Genomic DNA, 20,146 nt, shown 5'->3' on the forward strand with positions numbered 1-20,146 from the left:
ACACGGTGAGGAGCCGCTAGATTATGAGGACTGCTGTAGTGGGTGATGAAGTGCCGGAGTCGGCTGAAATACCTGAAAGTCCAGGGGCCCCGACATGGCTTAACCCTTAGAGTGCCAATTGAATTGGTCAAAATAGGTGTGAAAATTGCCAAGAAAACATTTGTATTCATCAGAATGATCTGTAATGTTACCTTATATAGGACATATCAGCTTTTTTACACAACGTATTTTATTTGAATTAATATAACAAAGGTGAGTGACGCTGGTATTTTTAGCAGGTATTTTGCACATCTCACAGAGATGTTGGCACTGAAAGGGTTACGACAGCCTTATCCCTAATTTCTTCCAGCCATTAACATTTCCTGTACATTATGCTTACTGTGCAATGACAGTTCTCGTGCTGCAGTAATACCTCTAGGAGAGTTTATACAGACTCTAATACTATCTTCTGGCCTGCTCTTTGCATTGCCATCAGATCACCGTTTTGTTGCTTGGACCAACCAGGGTTTATGATTCTAGAAAAAAAAAAGAGTAAGAAATGACATTGGAATTATCAGCACATATATTGTAGATTCAGAATTGGCGAATGAAATCCAAAATGCATCGTCACAAAAGTAGCAAAATGATAGCACTCACTAGAGAACCAGGACCATCACAGGGCAAGGGACAGCAATCAGAGGGCATGGGAGGGACGACTACAACATGTGGGACGGCAATCAGAGGACAAGGGACGGCAATCACAGGGCAAGGGACGGCAATCGGAGGGCATGGGAGGGACGACTACAACATGTGGGACGGCAATCAGAGGACAAGGGACGGCAATCACAGCACAAGGGACGGCAATCAGAGGGCAAGGGACGGCAATCACAGGGCATGGGATGGACGACTACAACACATGGGACGGCAATCACAGGGCAAGGGACGGCAATCACAGGGCAAGGGATGGACGACTACAACACATGGGACGACAATCAGAGGACAAGGGACGGCAATCACAGGGCAAGGGACGGCAATCACAGGGCAAGGGACGGCAATCACAGGGCATGGGATGGACGACTACAACACATGGGACGACAATCAGAGGACAAGGGACGGCAATCACAGGGCAAGGGATGGACGACTACAACACATGGGACGACAATCAGAGGACAAGGGACGGCAATCACAGGGCATGGGATGGACGACTACAACACATGGGACGACAATCAGAGGACAAGGGACGGCAATCACAGGGCAAGGGATGGATGACTACAACACATGGGACGACAATCAGAGGACAAGGGACGGCAATCACAGGGCAAGGGACGGCAATCACAGGGCAAGGGACGGCAATCACAGGGCATGGGATGGACGACTACAACACATGGGACGACAATCAGAGGACAAGGGACGGCAATCACAGGGCAAGGGACAGCAATCGGAGGGCTTGGGACAGCAGTCAGTGGGCATGGGATGGCAATCAGGGGGCATGGGATGGACGACTACAACACATGGGACGGCAATCAGAGGACACGGGACGGCAATCACAGGGCAAGGGACGGCAATCGGAGGGCATGGGAGGGACGACTACAACATGTGGGACGGCAATCAGAGGACAAGGGACGGCAATCACAGCACAAGGGACGGCAATCAGAGGGCAAGGGACGGCAATCACAGGGCATGGGATGGACGACTACAACACATGGGACGGCAATCACAGGGCAAGGGACGGCAATCACAGGGCAAGGGATGGACGACTACAACACATGGGACGACAATCAGAGGACAAGGGACGGCAATCACAGGGCAAGGGACGGCAATCACAGGGCAAGGGACGGCAATCACAGGGCATGGGATGGACGACTACAACACATGGGACGACAATCAGAGGACAAGGGACGGCAATCACAGGGCAAGGGATGGACGACTACAACACATGGGACGACAATCAGAGGACAAGGGACGGCAATCACAGGGCATGGGATGGACGACTACAACACATGGGACGACAATCAGAGGACAAGGGACGGCAATCACAGGGCAAGGGATGGATGACTACAACACATGGGACGACAATCAGAGGACAAGGGACGGCAATCACAGGGCAAGGGACGGCAATCACAGGGCAAGGGACGGCAATCACAGGGCATGGGATGGACGACTACAACACATGGGACGACAATCAGAGGACAAGGGACGGCAATCACAGGGCAAGGGACAGCAATCGGAGGGCTTGGGACAGCAGTCAGTGGGCATGGGATGGCAATCAGGGGGCATGGGATGGACGACTACAACACATGGGACGGCAATCAGAGGACACGGGACGGCAATCACAGGACAAGGGACGGCAATCACAGGGCAAGGGATGGCAATCGGAGGGCTTGGGACGGCAATCAGGGGGAATGGAACGGCAATCAGAGGGCATGGGACGGCAATCAGGGGGCATGGGATGGTAATCAGGGGGCATGGGATGGTAATCAGGGGGGCATGGGATGGTAATCAGGGGGGCATGGGATGGCAATCAGGGAACATGGGATGGCAATCAGGGGGCATGGGATGGCAATCAGGGGGCATGGGACGCCAATTAGAGGGCATGGGACGGCAATCAGGGGGCATGGGACGGCAAGCAGGGGGCATGGGATGGCAATCACAGGGCATGGGATGGCAATCAGAGGGCATGGGACGGCAATCAGAGGGCATGGGGCGGGCAATCAGGGGGCATGGGACGGCAAATCACAGAGCATGGGACAGACAACTACAACACATGGGAATGGCAATCACAGTTCATGGAATGAGTAAGGCTATGGGGAGTGAGGGTCAGGGTTATGGTGTGGGAAGCGAGGCGAGGGTTAGGGTTATGGTGCGGGAAGGGAGAATTAGGGCCATGGTGTGGGAAGGGAGGATTAGAGTCATGGAGCCAGATGTACTAAGCTTGAAAAGTGATAAAATGGAGAGTGGTAAACCACCAGCCAATCAGCTCCTACTTGCCATGTCACAAGCTGTGTTGGGAAAATGACAGTTACAAGCTGATTGGCTGGTGTGTTATCACTCTCTATTTTATCTCTTTTCTAAGCTTAGTACATCTGGCCCATGGTGCGGGAAGAGAGGGTTAGGCTGAGGGAAGGAAGGGAGGATTAGAGTCATGGTGCGGGAAGAGAGGGTTAGGCTGAGTGAAGGGAGAGTTAGGGTTCGGCTGTGGGAAGTGAGGGCTATGGTGTGGGAAGGGAGGATTAGGGTCACGGTGCGGGAAGGGAGGGTTAGGGTTAGGCCAGTGGTCAGGGAACTCGTCCTCATTATCCCACACAGTGCATGTTTTGCAGGTTTCCTCACAGAATCACAAGTGAAATAATTAACTCCGCCCTCGGACCTTATCAAATGTGTCTGTGAATAATTAGTACATCTGTGCACCTGCTGGGTTACCAGCAAAACATGCACTGTGTGGGGTAATGAGGACCGAGTTCCCTGACCACTGGGTAAGGCAGTGGGAAGGGAGGGTTATGGTGCGGGGAGGGTGGATTATGGTCATGGTGTGGGAAGGGAGGATTACGGTTAGGCTCTGGGATGGGAGGGTTATGGTACAGGAAGGGAGGATTAGGGTCATGGTGCGGGAAGGGAGGGTTAGGCAGTGGGAAGGGAGGGTTATGGTGCCGGAAGGGAGGATTAGGGTTAGGCTCTGGGATGGGAGGGTTATGGTGGGGGAAGAGAGGATTAGAGTCATGGTGCGGTTATGGGAGTGCAGTTTAAATCCCGGCGGTCGGGATCCCAGCGTTCAAAATCCCGACGCCGGAATCCTGAACCCCGAAATCCCAACACTTTCTCCCCCCGTCGGTGTCCACGACACCCTCGGAGGGAGAATAAATTAGTGTGCCGATCCACGCCCCCCCCCCTGTCGGGATTTCGGCGTTTGGGATTCCGGCGTCGGGATTTTGAACGCCGGGATCCCGACCGCCGGCTTTTCATGCCGAATCCGGTACAATCCGCCACTGGTTACAAGCCTAATATGAATGTGTTTTATATACTGTACCCAATCTTTTTCAGGCTGTCAGATCTCTGTATAAGTTCCTTGATAGATTTGTAGCCATTATCCAGAAAATGATTGTTACTCAGATCCAGATGCTTGAGCTGTGTATTGTTACTCAGTGATACCAGGTGTGTCGCTTCTTCATCCGTCAACTGGGTATCCCAAAGCCTGCATAATACAAGATAAGACACAGTGCACTCAATACAAACAGATACTGTACAAAGTACAATACTGTGATGACGTAATCATATGACATCACACTCACGGCTCAGGTACTTCCTAGATCTAAATGATCCCGCAGGTAATAGGGGCACATTTATCAACTGTCTTATCTCTGCTATTTGCGGAGACACAAATGAAAGACTCTCCAAAATATATTAAATGCATGGGCTCGTCATTTATCTTCTCTATCCGCACCATCCGGCGCTGCTGGGCGTATATGTATGGCAGCCATTACGGGGAAGGGTTCTCTCCTGGTCAGTTCTGCATTAAGTAGCCCATATAGCTGGGTGCAACAGAAACAGGAATCCCATCTCCGTCCTTCTACCATGTGGCAATTAGCCACTTCCTGATGCACCACACTTAACCGCACCCCCTTTTCTGATTGGCCTGTCTTATTCACGTGTCCCTAGCTAGTGATGTTCAATGACGGTTTAAACTGGTAGCCATAATCCATGAATGGTTTAATGCCACCCATGTAAATTACAGATGGCGCCATCAATGGTGAGCCAATCAGTGGCCATCCTTAATGTGTGTTTTGCATGCACTATTTTGGCTTAATATAATAGTATGGTGCAAAAAGCAATAATATGCCAAAAAATATAGCAACCAATCACAAATAATTATTAAGCAATCAACAGTAGTCATGGAATCTGATTGGTTGCCATGAGTTAAGCCCCATACACACTAGGCAATATAATAAGAGATGTAGCTCATTTTGGCACTTCTGAGCGTTATTGTTCATTGGATCACCCAGTGTGTTCGCCTCCAATGACGCACGATGTGCGCTCACCTGGGTCGTTAACGACACGCCTTGTATTCTCTGCATAGCCCACACTCCCCTCCAGCCGTCGCTCCCCCACCAGCATTGGCAAGTGTGTATTGGATTTCTGATGCCAGCACCCCACCGGTTTCCAGTGGACGCTGATATTGGCGGAGGCGACAGACCTGTGTACAGACCTTTACAGTGCCTAGTTGTTCCTTCAGCCAGGTTATTGTCTAAACCTTGTGGTTTCACCTTGTTTCATTGCCATAGAACTCTAGTTCAGAGATCAGTACTTTCATACAGTGGCGCGTGACAGAAAAGAGGCATAGCCTGGCATAAAGGGGTATGACCTTAATGGAAGGGGGAGGTGCGCCCAGCATTCCTGGAGCCACAGAGCTGCAATGGAGACTCTGCCTGGACTGCCAGCTCCTCCTCAGTGACAGTAGATAGGTGTTGCGGGACAATAACCTGGGCCCTGGCTTGCTGAGGGGCCCGGCGGGGGCCCTGGTCCGCCCCCTTCACCCCCCCTTCCCCCTCCATCCCTCCACACCTACAGCATATGCTGTGCTGACAGCAAGCTCAGCATGAGCGTCTCACTGACAGCGGGAGAGCTCATGCTGAGCCTGCTGTCAGCACAGCACATGCTGTAGTTGTGTGCTGCTGCTGCTAAAGGGGGGGACACAATAACACTCCCCCCTTGACTTTAGAGTGTTTTTTTCATCCCCCTAAACATTTTGGGGGCGTGACCTAATTGCGGGAGGTGGCCACACCTCCTGTGATTAGGCCACTCCCCCAATACTTTACCGGGGCCCGGCAGCCCTGCGGCCCCCTCTTAGTGACATATAGATCTGTTATACTCACAGTAATTCCTCAATCAGGCATGTTGGGCTGGATAGGGCGGCCATCAGCTCACTGAAGAGAGGACCAGCCAGGTTATTCTCAGTGAGGTCAAGGCGTCTTATGGACTGGTTCTTACTTACTGCGGAGGCCAACTGGGGACAAGACCTCTCTGTGAGCCCAGTGCTCCTCACACTGCAAAGAGCAGAATACAGTGACAAAGAACCATCGTGTGTGTGTGTGGTGTACATATCACAACCATGTCCTCGCAATAAAAAGGGTATACAGTCATTAGGTTGCCAATATTAAGGTCAACTTGCATTGTGTGTCAACCACATAAAGTGGACAGGCATTAGCTCGACACCTAAAATAGGTCAACATGGCCAGGGTCGGACGGTCAACACAAGCATTAGGTCGACAATGGGAAGGTTGACAGTCAAAAGGTGGACATGAGTTTTTCAAGGGATTGTTTTGAGCCGACATGTGCCGACAGGTGGTATTTCATGCCCTACCGTCCACTCTGACGTGGTGGGAGAGTAAAATGGTGTGCCGAGCGCAGTGAGCCATGCGAGGGGACGTGGTACACTTAGATGGTGTCCATGTCGACTATGTCAACATCTGGGACAAAAAAAAACACAAAAAAATCATGTCCAGCTCAGCTATGGTGAGGTCAGTGCATAGTAACATGGTTCCCTATACATGGCTATGGTGGGGTCCCCGGTTTGAATCCTAGGACCAGCGCTGTTTATATTACCTGTAATTTCCCCCCTGGCAGCCGGGTGATAACAGGTAACAGTCTCAGGATATTCTCAGTCATGTGGTGGCTCAGTGCACTCGTTACATGGTTCCCTGCACACAGCTATAAACCCATTACTGTACACTTTCCACTGTGCAGTGTGCGGTTCAAGACACAACTACCCTGGCAAATTCACACCACCTTCTATGCTAGATCCACATGACATGGCGGTCCAGGGGCTCAGCAGTCCTGAGTTGTATGTTGCACTTTATTTATTATTAAACAAAGTGCAACATCAACATCAGTCTGCTGCAGCGTTACACCCATGGAGTGGGGCCATTTTTTCTTATGTCTAGAAGAGAGAGTGTCAGCAGAGGGCGGTGTTACCCTATTACTATTAGGTGTATGCTAGATGCACAAGTCATGGTGGCCCAGGGGCTTTTGGGTGATGCTGGAAGCCTCAATCAGCTGTTCTGAGTTGTATGTTGCACTTTATTTATTATAAGTGCAACATCAATCTGCTGCAGGATTACACCACACCCCATTTAGGGTCAGATTGTCAGAGGCATACATCTTCCCCAGAAGTGTTCCAAACCCACTACTTGTATACTAGATGGATCTACTTGTACACGGTAATAGTGGTGGCTGACAGAAAAAAATAAATGATTTGTGATTTAGTGTAGAATAAATAGATTGTGCTGATGGTGAGCCTCCATTCCAAGAAGGCATTACACGAAGTCTGTTCCATAGAAAATGCCCAGCAGTATCTCTGTATCACCTGCTGCCTCTCCATCACACTTGCCCTCTCATACACTGCCTCTCTCCCTCACCTCCTGCCTCTATCCATAACCTTCTTCCTCTCAACATCTACCTCTCCAGCACACTTGTCCTCTCATACATTGCCTCTCTCCCTCACCTCCTGCCTCTATCCATAACCTTCTTCCTCTCAACATCTACCTCTCCAGCACACTTGCCCTCTCATACACTGCCTCTCTCCCTCACCTCCTGCCTCTATCCATAACCTTCTGCCTCTCCACGTCTACCTCTCCAGCACACTTGCCCTCTCATACACTACCTCTCTCCCTCACCTCCCACCTCTATCCATAACCTTCTGCCTCTCCACGTCTACCTCTCCAGCACACTTGCCCTCTCATACACTGCCTCTCTCCCTCACCTCCTGCCTCTATCCATAACCTTCTGCCTCTCCACATCTACCTCTCCAGCACACTTGCCCTCTCATACACTACCTCTCTCCCTCACCTCCCGCCTCTATCTATAACCTTCTGCCTCTCCACGTCTACCTCTCCAGCACACTTGCCCTCTCATACACTGCCTCTCTCCCTCACCTCCTGCCTCTATCCATAACCACTGTTTCCTACTTCGTGACCTTTGTTAGTAGACCTGCTTAGGGGTCACCTGTCCAGTGATATTTGTACGTTGGACTACTGGAGGATCCTTTCCAGTGGGGGACAGCTGCACCACATTTTGTTTAGTTTCCCATTTTTGATCTCTAGAGGGATTAACAGAGTTAGGGTTAGGATTGTGGCCTGTCCTTACCAGTAACCTTTGCATGGCTTTTCTCCCAGAACCGTAACACCCCACACCTTATTATGATGCCCCACACGCCACATGTAATTTTCTTCTGTACACAATGGATGGATAGCTAAATAAATGAGGCAGACAGATTTTTCTTTGCACACAACTCCTGTGCCGTGGTCTTCATATGAATGCAATGTTTCTTGGAGAACACAGAAACAGGCTACAAGCCCATGCTAGCACAGTCACACTGTAGCTGGTTACATTGCTGGCTGTGATGGTGGATGTCCTCACTCATAGCCCACCTTGGGGCAGCCTAGTAACAGCCCACAGCCGGGCATCACCCCAGCAGGTGGATGACTGCAATCAACAATAAAGATTACATGGCACTCCATGTACGACTCACAAAGAAACCTTGTTGCGCTTTGTGAATTTTTTTAAAGAAAACCCTACAGGATTTATTTGCTTTGTCTTATGTAAGGGAGGTATGCCACCTAATTTTTATCCATTTGGAAAAGCAGTTATGTAGTTATTGCTCAATAAAAAAAGGTTACTGTAATGTTAGTACCCTGCTTAGAGTCATTCCTACGTCTATTAAGTGGGTGGGGTACGCTTCTTTGTGAACTTGTTGCTTCACATATCCTTATAAAAATACATAATACACTTTTACTTGTTAGACATATAATCGGGACAACTGAAAAGGAAAAACCAGAAGAAAAAAAAAAAAATATATATTTATAGTCAAAATCTCATGCTGGACTGTACCGTGTGTACACACCATTAGATTCTTTGGCCACCCAATTTTCTTTCTGTGCATAATAACTCTCAGTAGCGCACGCAGGGGGGTTTCTGAGTACCCAAAAAAAACCAGGAGTCTATGGACCCTAGGCTAAAAGCTGAGGGTCTTCTCTTTCCATGGGTACAAGAATTTAGAAAATCGGCCCTTGGGAACCGGAGATATCTGACTTCAAAGCAGTGGTCCCCATCCAAGCCTGTTAATTGCTTTTCCCAGTCAGATATTTCAGGTTCTGTCTGACTTGGAGTTTTTCTGAGGGTATATTCCAAAAGCTGGGACTCTCCCCCTTTGATTGACACTAGTAGCTTGTCTCTACTGTTCCCAGAACCAGAGATATCAGCCTTCCAGCAGCTGGTTACTGCTCCAGCTCCACACACCTGGTATGTAGTTCTATATACTCGTTGGCAGATTGCTCTGCCTCCTGAACTCTGATCCCCTAGTCCCCAATACCATTTGGTAGGTGGGATTATCTAGTTGTATTTCCATTAAAATCTAAGAAATCTATTTCTGGGAACTGGAGATATCTGCAGTCAAGCAAGCTGTCCTCCCACCAGAAAATTATGAATAATAAGTCCACTCCACTATACACCCCTCCTCTGCATATTAAACATCCTCTACCACCCTGGAAGTTATGTATCAGGGCCCCTTCATTCAGCCCAATGCCCCCTTCTCCCACCTAATCTCCCACCATCTGTACAGTAAAGGGGTAATTAGTGGAAATTACTGATCCAGGCCCTACATGCTGAGCGGTTGATATAATACCCCCTACCACCCACGGGCCATCAAAGATTCCCCCACCCCTACCGCTGGAGGATCGGTAGGGGCCCCAATACATTCCTATGCCCAGGGGTCTACACTGCTTTTATTTATTTATTTATATATATATATATATATGTGTGTGTGTGTGTATATATATATATATATATATATATATATATAATTATTATTATTATTATTTATATACATTTGGTCTATCTATAATACTTTAACTGACCCAGCATATACTGGGTCACCTAAGTGTCCATCTCCGTGCTTTGCTCCGCCCCTCTGGAAACCCCCTTCTGAAAATCCTGCGTTTGCCCCTGACTCTCTATACATCTCAGTGTACATCAGTTACACTCACTTCAGATCCGCAATCCGGCATGTTGGCTTGGACAGTGCTGTCATCAAGTCACTGAAGTGAACACCAGCCAGGTTATTACTGGACAGGTCAACTTTCCTCAGGGACTGGTTATTGCTTATTGCAGAAGCCAAATGAGCACAAGAGCTCTCTATCAGGCCAACGTTTCCCATGCTGAAATATAGTACAGCGTTATATAATAATTTATATCAATATAATAGCACAGAGTAATATAATAATACAGTGCTATATAATAATATAGAGCAATATAATAACACAGAGTAATATAATAATACAGCGTTATATAATAATTTACCATATATACTCGAGTATAAGCCTACTTTTTCAGAACATTTTTTATGCTATAAAAGCCCCCCTCGGCTTATACTCGAGTGAGGGTCCCACTTGAGTGAATACGTTTTCCCAGTTTTTTGTTGTAAAATAAGGTGCCTCGGCTTATATTCGGGTCGACTTATACTCGAGTATATACGGTATATCAATATAATAACACAGAGTAATATAATAATACAGTGCTATATAATAATATAGAGCAATATAATAACACAGAGTAATATAATAATACAGTGTTATATAATAATATATATATCAATATAATAACACAGAGTAATATAATAATACAGCGTTATATAATAATATAGAGCAATATAATAACACAGAGTAATATAATACAGCACTATATAATAATATAGAGCAAAATAATAATAGAATTATATATAATATAAAGATATATAATAATACAGAGTAATAACAATATACAGCAATATAATAATACAGAGTAATATAATAATATAGAGCAATATACTAATACAAAGTATTATAATAATATAGAGGAATATATAACAATAGGGTTTATTCTAGCACCCACTGTCTTTGAAAACCCATGCATTTGCTCTTCCCTGCCTGGGGTGTTGCTGTCTGCTGTGGTGCTTCTAGCACAAGTCTGGTTTGCATATCAGTGCTGATATACAGACCACACTGTGCTAGAAACACCACAGCAGACAGCGACACACCAGGCAGGGAAGAGGAACTGCATGTGTTTTCAAAGATAGCGGGTGCTAGAATGAACACTATAATAATACAGTGTACAGGTTGAGTATCCCTTATCCGAAATGCTCGGGACCACGAGCATTCCGGATAAGGGACTTTTCCGGATTTTGGAATAATTTTTGTGTACTTGTTTCCTAGCACGGCGCCCGCGATTTTGATCGCATCGCATGCCAACCAAATCGCATGCGATGCGATCGACGCGATTTTTACATTGGAATACATGTAAAATGATCCCTGAGACACAATTTTACATTGATTTCAATGTAAAAAGCCCCAAAACCCCCCATTTTAATATCAAACCCCCCCTGATGGGTAAAATGGCCCTCCATTGTTAACGCCACCCCACTATTGACACCAACCCAAAGCGTGGCGAGCGCAGCGAGCCCGCGAGGGGCGGCAGTACGCGTCCTACGAACTTTTCATACCCCCACTATCCACATCGGCGTGGAGTTGATTTTCTAAAGTGTGGCGAGCGCAGCGAGCCACCGCGCCCGAAGCGTGGCGAGCGCAGCGAGCCCCGCGAGGGGACGCGCATAACTTCACAGGTATACATGTCCCCTCGCGGGGCTCACTGCGCTCGCCATGCTTCGGGCCTGGTGGCTCGCTGCGCTCGCCACACTTTATAAAATCAACTCCACGCTTACGTGTATAGTGGGGGTATGAAAAGGTCGGAGGACGCGTACCGCTGCCCCTCGCGGGCTCGCCACGCTTCGGGTTGGCGTCAATAGTGGGGTGGCGTTAACAATGGGGGTGCATTAACCATACTTTATACCCATGAGGGGGCAATGTCCCATTGTTCCCTATGTAAAATCGATATAATAATAGAGAGTAATATAATAATAGAGAGTAATATAATAATATAGAGCAATATAATAATAGAAAGTAATATAATAAATAAGTGATATAATAATATAGAGCAATATAATAATAGAGAGTAATATAATAATATAGAGCAATATAATAATAGAAAGTAATATAATAACAGAGAGTAATATAATAATATAGAGAAATGTAATAATAGAGAGTAATATAATAATATAGAGCAATATAATAATAGAGAGTAATATAATAATATAGGCCCTTATTCTGGTTGGTGCGGTAATGTCCGCGTGCGGTCGGTCCGCCGATGTTTTGTGTCTGCGCATGTGCAGAGGCGTCTCTGCGCATGTGCGAACGGGACGCACGTCCAAATTCCGCCTGAATTGTGTACACTACGAACAGGGGGTGGAGAGGGGCGTGAAGGGCTGTTTGGGCTCATTACCATATGTTTACACCCCGCGTTTCATGGGCGTTTTTGCACGGAGAAATGCCCGTGTGGTCTGAGGTTGTGGGAGCTGCCTGGCCACTCGGTCCTCCATTCGATGGTCTGGGACCATCGAATGATGGGGGAGGTTCCCTGAGATGGAGGAGGTGTATTCATGAGAAATACACTTGGGGTCCGTTCGGACAGCTTCTTACCGCATTCGGACAGAGTGAGCGATCCGTACGAAAGGCGGGGTTTTAGGACGCACGGTCCTGGCCGCATATTCGGCTCCGTCCGCACCGACCAGAATAAGGCCCATAGAGCAATATAATAATAGAAAGTAATATAATAATATAGAGCAATATAATAATAGAGAGTAATATAATAATATAGAGTAATATAATTTTAGAGAGCAATATAATAATAGAAAGTAATATAATAACAGAGAGTAATATAATAATATAGAGAAATATAATAATAGAGAGTAATATAATAATATAGAGCAATATAATAATAGAGAGTAATATAATAATATAGAGCAATATAATAATAGAAAGTAATATAATAATATAGAGTAATATAATAATAGAGAGTAATATAATAATATAGAGCAATATAATAATAGCGAGTAATATAATAATATAGAGCAATATAATAATAGAGAGTAATATAATAATATAGAGTAATATAATAATAGAAAGTAATATAATAATATAGAGCAATATAATAATAGAGAGTAATATAATAATAGAGAGTAATATAATAATAGAGAGTAATATAATAATATAGAGCAATATAATAATAGAGAGTAATATAATAATATAGAGCAATATAATAATAGAGAGTAATATAATAATATAGAGTAATATAATAATAGAGAGTAATATAATAATATAGAGCAATATAATAATAGAGAGTAATATAATAATATAAGGCAATATAATAAGAGTAATATAATAATATAGTGCAATATAATAATAGAGTTATATATAATTTATAGCAGTGATGGCTAACCTTGGCACTCCAGCTGTTGTTGAACTACACATCCCAGCATGCCCTGCTACAGTTTACTATTTGGCAATGCTAAAACTGATGCAGGGTTAGCCATCACTGATATAGAGCAATATAATAATAGGGCAAAGCATGTGTGCGCTTTAAATCTGTACTCTAAATTGAGATGTGGAACCAGAAAATGTATTTATCAGGGCTGGATTAAAGTTTGTTAGTTCCCACTGCGACTACCTTGTGGGTGGTCTCTACCAGGGTCGGATTAAGGCTTTGCGGCCCGGCTCCCAATCACTTCAATGGGACCCAGCACCAATTCTGCCACAGCACGCTGCTTAAAGCCACAGCGCCCCACACTGGGATTGTAACTGTGTGGGGGGCCCCCAGTGTGTGTGCTCAGTCCTGATCTATAAATTCTATAGAATACAGCTTGGAGAATCTATCATTTATATGGTGAGTGCAGAGCTTCTGCAAATGGTCACATGTCACATGCACCTCAGGTATGGGAGCGGTGCAGAGGATTAATGCTCTATGTATCGGAATATAATGACAGCATTGCGGAGAGTCTGGTGGTGCCGTGCTCTCACCAGCGGCTGGGGCAGTCACTCACTCTGGCATTGAAACAAGTACTCACAGTAATTCCTCAATCCTACAGGTTGGACTGGACAGGACGGATGCCAAGTCACAGAAGTGAGGTCCTCCTAGTTTGTTACCAGAGATATGAAGTATGGTTATGGACTGGCTGGTTCTTATTGCTGATGCCAGTGTGGAGCAGGAGCTGTCTGTGAGTCTGTTGTGGCTCAAACTAAGGAAAAATCAGAATGAGTCAATTAGAGGATTTGGCTGCTGATTGTTACTACTGGAAATGGCTACACAAGACCAGAATATTCTTAAATATTAGATAATGCTTCCGTGCTCATGTGAGATATACTATTACTACTACTACTACTAATAATAATAATAATTAAGAAGAAGAATATTTATATAGAACTTTTCTCAAAGTAAAGACTCAAAGAGCCCTAACAAGCGCATCTGCAAACACAGTTTGCCTTCAAAGACCTCACTCTTGCAAAGACAGATCAGCACAAAAACAACAGCGCTATTGAAAAAAATGCCATATTGCGCAGTTATGATCTGAAAGTTACCATCCAACAGTTTGACAAACCAAAATCCTCTGTTGGAGATATTGTTGTATGTGTACATATACACCCACACCCTAACCGCAACTGCTAGTGCTTAACTCTAGCCCTCATACCCCGCAGTCTGAACCAAACCCGCCGTCCCACAGCCTATCTGTAACCCCCTATTGGTTCCTAACCCTCACTCCCAGCAGACTATCCCTAACCCACACCCCTGTTTTGCCTGACCCTAAGTTTCTTACAAGTTTCTCCCTTTCATTCCTGGATTAACCGGCATCCTCATCAATTTTTTTGTTTTATTGTTTAAAAAACAAAACTTTTTTTCCCGTTTCTGGATGAGACTTACTTAAATAGCCAATGTAAACATCCTGTTTAGCTGTCCTTGAAGATGTTTTTTCCATCTTACAGGCAGCCAGGTGAGGAAAGTATAGAATGGGTGTTATTTGGCTGGAACCAGCCTTGTTTGTTTTGGTTGCAAGGACAAAACAGGGCACTTTATTCGGATAGAGGTGGTTACAGAAGCAATGTTGGAAGCAGTGGTTCTATACAAAGATGTATAGGAGGGCATACTGACCAGGAAAAACTGTACCTGCCATAAGGTGTGACCAATAGTACTTCAAGTAGTATTTCAGCATCTACAGAGGTTAACAGTGTCCAGAAAGGGAAGAAGGAGGCCCAGAAGAATAAGAAGAGGGAGAAGAGAAAAATAAAGAGAATTAGGAAGAGGAAGAAGACACAGAATACGTGAGAGAAGAGAAAGAGTAAGAAGCTTAAAACGAGGAAGAAGAATAGGAAGAGAAAGAAGAAGTCCCAGAAGAAGAAGAATAGGGAGGAGAAAGAGGAAGAAGTTTAAAAAGAGGAAGAAGGTAGAATGAGAAATAAGAAGAGGAAGAAGAGAAAGAGTAAGTAGTTAAAAAGAGAAAGAATGATTGGAAGAGAAAGTCCCAGAATAAAAAGAGAAAGAGGAAGAAAAGTGAAAAGAAGAAGAAGAATAGGAAGATAAAGAAGAAGCCCCAGAAGAAGAAGAAGAAGAAGAAGAGGGAGAAGACAAGAGAAAGAAGCTTAAAAAGAGGAAGAAGAATAGGAAGAGAAAGAAGAAGTCCCAGAAGAAGAAGAATAATAGGGAGGAGAAAGAGGAAGAAGATTAAAAAGAGGAAGTAGGTAGAATGAGAAATAAGAAGAGGAAGAAGAGAAAGAGTAAGTAGTTAAAAAGAGGAAGAATGATTGGAAGAGAAAGTCCCAGAAGAAAAAGAGAGGAAGAAAAGTGAAAAGAGGAAGAAGCATAGGAAGATAAAGAATAAGCCCCAGAAGAAGAAGGGAAAGAGGAAGAACATTATTAAGAGGAAGAAGAAGCCCCAGAAGAAGAAGAGTGAGAAGAGAAAAAGGAAGAAGGTTAAAAAGAGAAAGAACAGCAAGAGAAAGAAGAAGCCCGAGAAGAAAAAGAGGAAGAAGATTAAAAAGAGGAAAAAGTATAATAAGAGAAAGAAGAAGAAGAATAAGTTCAAAAAAGAGGAAAAAGAATAGGAAGAGAATGAAGAAGAAGAAGAAGAACCTGCAGAAGAAGAGGGAGAAGAAAAAGAGGAAGACAAAGCAGAAAAGGAATAAGGAGGTAGGATAAGAATATTATAGCTTTACGGCTCTTGTGCTGTGTCAGTAAATATATAACACTGAGAATATTGAGCGTCAGTAGGTGAGGCACAGCAATTCTATTTACTGCTAAGTCTGTTCCTCCGTAGTGACAAAGAAATGATATAGAATACAGGATACATTTCATGTGCTATCCTATTCTATCCATGTCCCATCAGTAACAAAGTATATCCAATAAGCTGTAAAAGGGTATTCAATTAAGTAGGCGGTACAATACAGTAGACCAGTTGATGCAGCATAGCAATTCAGCTACAGCCGGCTGAGGATTTATTTTAAGGGATCCACGTTGAATGGCCTGTCTGCAGGTGTTAAGAACATGATAGCTCATAGGTCTGGGAACTTACCCTGTATTCCTAGGGTTAACGCATGTCAACAGGGTAATTTACTGACCGAGAAAAAAGAGGTCTTATTGTATAGCTGCAGACAATAAAGGCCAAGATTGGTAAATGCCTTTCTGCCACTTCATCTTGGATGTCATCTCTCCTCCTCAAACTTAATATGTCCAAAATAAAATGAATTATGTTTCCATTAGCAATAGTAGTTAAAAACTTGTAGTAGTAACTAACTTCTCCGTTGAGCATGCGGCAATCAATCCTTCCGCACAAGCTCGCTACCTAGGTCTCATCCTTGACCGTTGCTTCCCGCGAACCAGGTTACATGTATCTAAATAACACATCCAAAATACGCCCATACCTTACACAAGGCACTGCTAACACTCTAATCCATGCTCTCAGCATCTCCCGCATTGATTATTGCAATAGTCTCCTACTGGTCTTCCCCAATACATACTCTCACCATTACAACCTATCCTGAATGCTGCTGCGAGGCTGATCTTCCTATCATACAATCCTTGGGAAGAGGTATCATAAGGTTGCAGACAACAGTAATAACAGAGCCATAGATAAGTATGCGCAAGCAGTGTTTCCGCTCACCACCAGGATGAGGGGGCGGCCACACCGCTGCCCTGAGGCACCTGGGCAGTATTTGGTTTGCTGGTCCGGCATAAAGCAGTCCTGCACTTCCTTAGGATGCACAGGGTGCTGAACCTCTTAGTTACACGGCAGCCACCACCCTCTTTGGAACTTTGTGACGAGGGATGTGTATGGGTCTCAGAAAACATTATCGTAATGCAAAGATTATGGAATACTATCATCTGGAGAAAAATATAAAGTAGATCATGAACAGAATCTTAAATAGAGGATCGATAAATAGTCAAACTCACCACAGGTGTTGGATCCTGCACCCCTGTTGATTTACTGCAGGTGCTATGAAATCAAAATACGAATCCTTCAGTTCAGTGCCTGTGAGGCTGGAAACAAAGGAACATTGGATTATACTGAATATCCTCACTGGACCTTAAATAGGGCCAAAATCATCAACGTTCCCAGTCACCAACTTCCCGCTAGTTGTGACGATGACTTTCAATACATATTGCTCCAGTACAGATACATGTGCTCCGAAAATGACCTGTCAACCTCAAGCTTTACTTATTACTAATTGCTAATGGGGGGGGGGGGGGGGGGTATGTAGTGCGGCCAAGATGGCCACCTCATCTGGAACTCTCACACCTCCCTACTCCCACTTATACTGTACTACCCATACACCTACCCTGCTCCCACCTATACTACCCACACTTATACACCCTCACACCTTCTTACTCCCACCTATACTACCTACATCTGTCAACAACAAACTAGAACTTATAGAACTTACACAACGTGCTTGATAGTGTGTAGCACTGGCGCCAGCCTCTCCCAGCCCTCACTCGGAATACTGCACTTCTCCACGTCCAGCTTTTCTGTCTCTCCGCAGGATTTGATGATAAAAGCTAACGCTGCACAGTCTACAGGTGTCAGGTGGCTAATGCGAAATGTAAAGGTTTTATTGGCACCCATATATTTTTTTATGAGAGTACTATTCCGGGACTCAAAGAGGTAGGCAAAAATACTTAGAAACTTCCTCATGTCACCAGTTCTGTCCTCATTGAAGTCAACAAGTGATTGCTGGAGCCACAGTGTTACATCTTTCAAAGCTTTCATGGAGAAATCTCCTAAACATTTCAAAAGAGACCTGGTGGAACTGTCCAAAAAACCGCAGAGGAATCGGAGGAACATCTCACTTTGTGTGTCATCCTTTATCTTACTTTTATCAAGTGCACTCTGCAACTTCTCAGGGGAATAGTCAAGATAATGGACCAAGGCAGCCAAAAATTCCTGGACAGTGAGATGCAAAAAGGAGAAATACACATTGGAAAATTTATCAGACTCCATCATAAAACTGGACAAGAGTTGCGAGGAGGCGTCCACATTGAAGGCTCGAAGGTCACACTCATCAAACACAAGGCGGTGGTATCTTACTCCGTGTTCTGCCATCCACCCAATGGATTTAATTTGTGTCTGAGCATCCTGCTTGTCTTGGCTGTGATTGGAGAGAATGTTGCTGACAAAGTACACAAAGAGCTGAGTCAAGGTTTTGGGCAGCGACGTCATCAGCTGGTCGTGATCTAACTGTTGGATTCTGAAGCACTCGGACAGTACTGTACAGATGATCCAGCAGCAGGATGGGATATAACATAAAGTGTAGAGTGTGTCATTCTCCTTTACATGATGGAACGCCTTGTCCGACAGTTCTTTACTTTGAAAATAGTTTTCAAAGTACTTCTGTCTCTCCTTGGGAAAGAATCCCATGATCTCCGACACACGTTGAAAAACAGTTGTATCAATGGATGCCAGCTTAGATGGACGACTGGTCATTAACACAGAACATCCCTTGAGGAGGGACTGCCTCAACAAGCTAACCACGATCAACATAACACTTACTGTCCATTGTGTGTTAGTGCACAAGTTATCTGATCTGAACTCCACCTGGAGAGAACTTTCATCTAGGCCATCAAATATGAAGAGAAGTTTTTCTGGATCTGTTAAGATATTTTCAAGTTGAGACTGAAGATATGGATATTGTTGAAGGATCATGTTCTCCAAGCTGACCTCACTCAGCGGGTTGAGTTCTCGGAATTTGAAGAAGAAGACAAAAGCAAATCTCTGATAGAGTTTCCTGTTCACCCAGTCGTAGACAAACTTCTGCATCAGTGTGGTCTTTCCTACGCCCGGTACTCCGCTCACCATCACTACACTTAGCTCGCACTGTTTCTGATATGACCAGCGGAACACCTTGTTAAGGGATATGTGCTCCGACATCAGCCGTCTTCTTCTCATTCTCATCACATGCTCTCTCCCGGTCTTTTCCAGCTCATCTTTAGGACGTTCTCTAAAGCAATCGGTGTAGACAACAATCATGTTGACATAACGCTCAGATATGTTGAAGCTTTGTTGTTCCTGTGTAGATCCTGGAGGTTTGTGTTCTTTTAGGTTCTCAGTCAACTCCAGGAGATGTTGCTTGTGCTGCTCCTGAATATCTAAAAATGATACAAATGTGAAAAATGTCCATTATTTTTAGATGCCACAAGGTGGAGAACACGCCCTATAAGACATATACAAACAAATAAGACATAAATGCAATGTGGAACAGTGAGTAGAGACCATAAACTGCATTAAAGCCATATCCAGGGTCTCACAAATACATGGGGACTTGCCGTAGGTAGAGTCAGCGGACAAGGGAGACCATGGCTTTCATGTTCACTGCAGATGGGCCATGTGATGCTTCATACAGAATGGAGGTCCTACTGTGAACCAAAATGTCAATCATATTGCATAAGCATAGGGTAACTTTGTAAGTGCATGAGTGCAGAGAACTGTGCCGGGCCTAGGTACTGGGAGGGGAGAGGCTAATGCAGGAAGGTGTGGCCAGTCCCCCTTCTTAGGGACTTTAAAAAATGTAAGCCTTTGTGCGGATGCGAAGGGGGCATCAGTGTAAAAACTGAAGGGCACCAGCAATAAGTGGGTGGCTAGCGGGTGGCAAGTTCCCACTCCACTCCCCCACATCACACAGGGAGAGATAGGAGTGACTGCTTCTGTATACAAGTATAATATAAATATATACTTGTAGAGTTAATGTAAAAGTCATCCTGCTTTTTG

At 44.9% G+C, this 20,146-nt stretch overlaps 1 protein-coding gene across 2 annotated transcripts in view; it reads right to left on the reverse strand.

The window, feature by feature from the left end:
* Nucleotides 1–257: 257 nt before the first annotated feature.
* LOC146050502 (NACHT, LRR and PYD domains-containing protein 12-like) overlaps nt 258–20,146 on the reverse strand; it is a 40,671-nt gene continuing 20,782 nt past the window's right edge. For both annotated transcript variants that reach the window (XM_083167547.1, XM_083167548.1), the window contains exons 7-13: nt 17,826–19,527; nt 17,335–17,421; nt 13,961–14,131; nt 10,014–10,184; nt 5,847–6,017; nt 4,004–4,168; nt 258–515 (exon numbers count right to left, since the gene is read on the reverse strand). In XM_083167547.1, coding sequence (XP_083023673.1) covers nt 425–515; nt 4,004–4,168; nt 5,847–6,017; nt 10,014–10,184; nt 13,961–14,131; nt 17,335–17,421; nt 17,826–19,527 — 2,558 coding nt within the window. In that variant the 3' untranslated portion in view covers nt 258–424. The remainder of the gene's footprint in view (nt 516–4,003; nt 4,169–5,846; nt 6,018–10,013; nt 10,185–13,960; nt 14,132–17,334; nt 17,422–17,825; nt 19,528–20,146) is intronic.

Source organism: Crinia signifera, chromosome 12 (assembly GCF_055691185.1).
Source record: "Crinia signifera chromosome 12, ASM5569118v1, whole genome shotgun sequence".
Classification (NCBI taxonomy): Eukaryota; Metazoa; Chordata; class Amphibia; order Anura; family Myobatrachidae; genus Crinia; species Crinia signifera.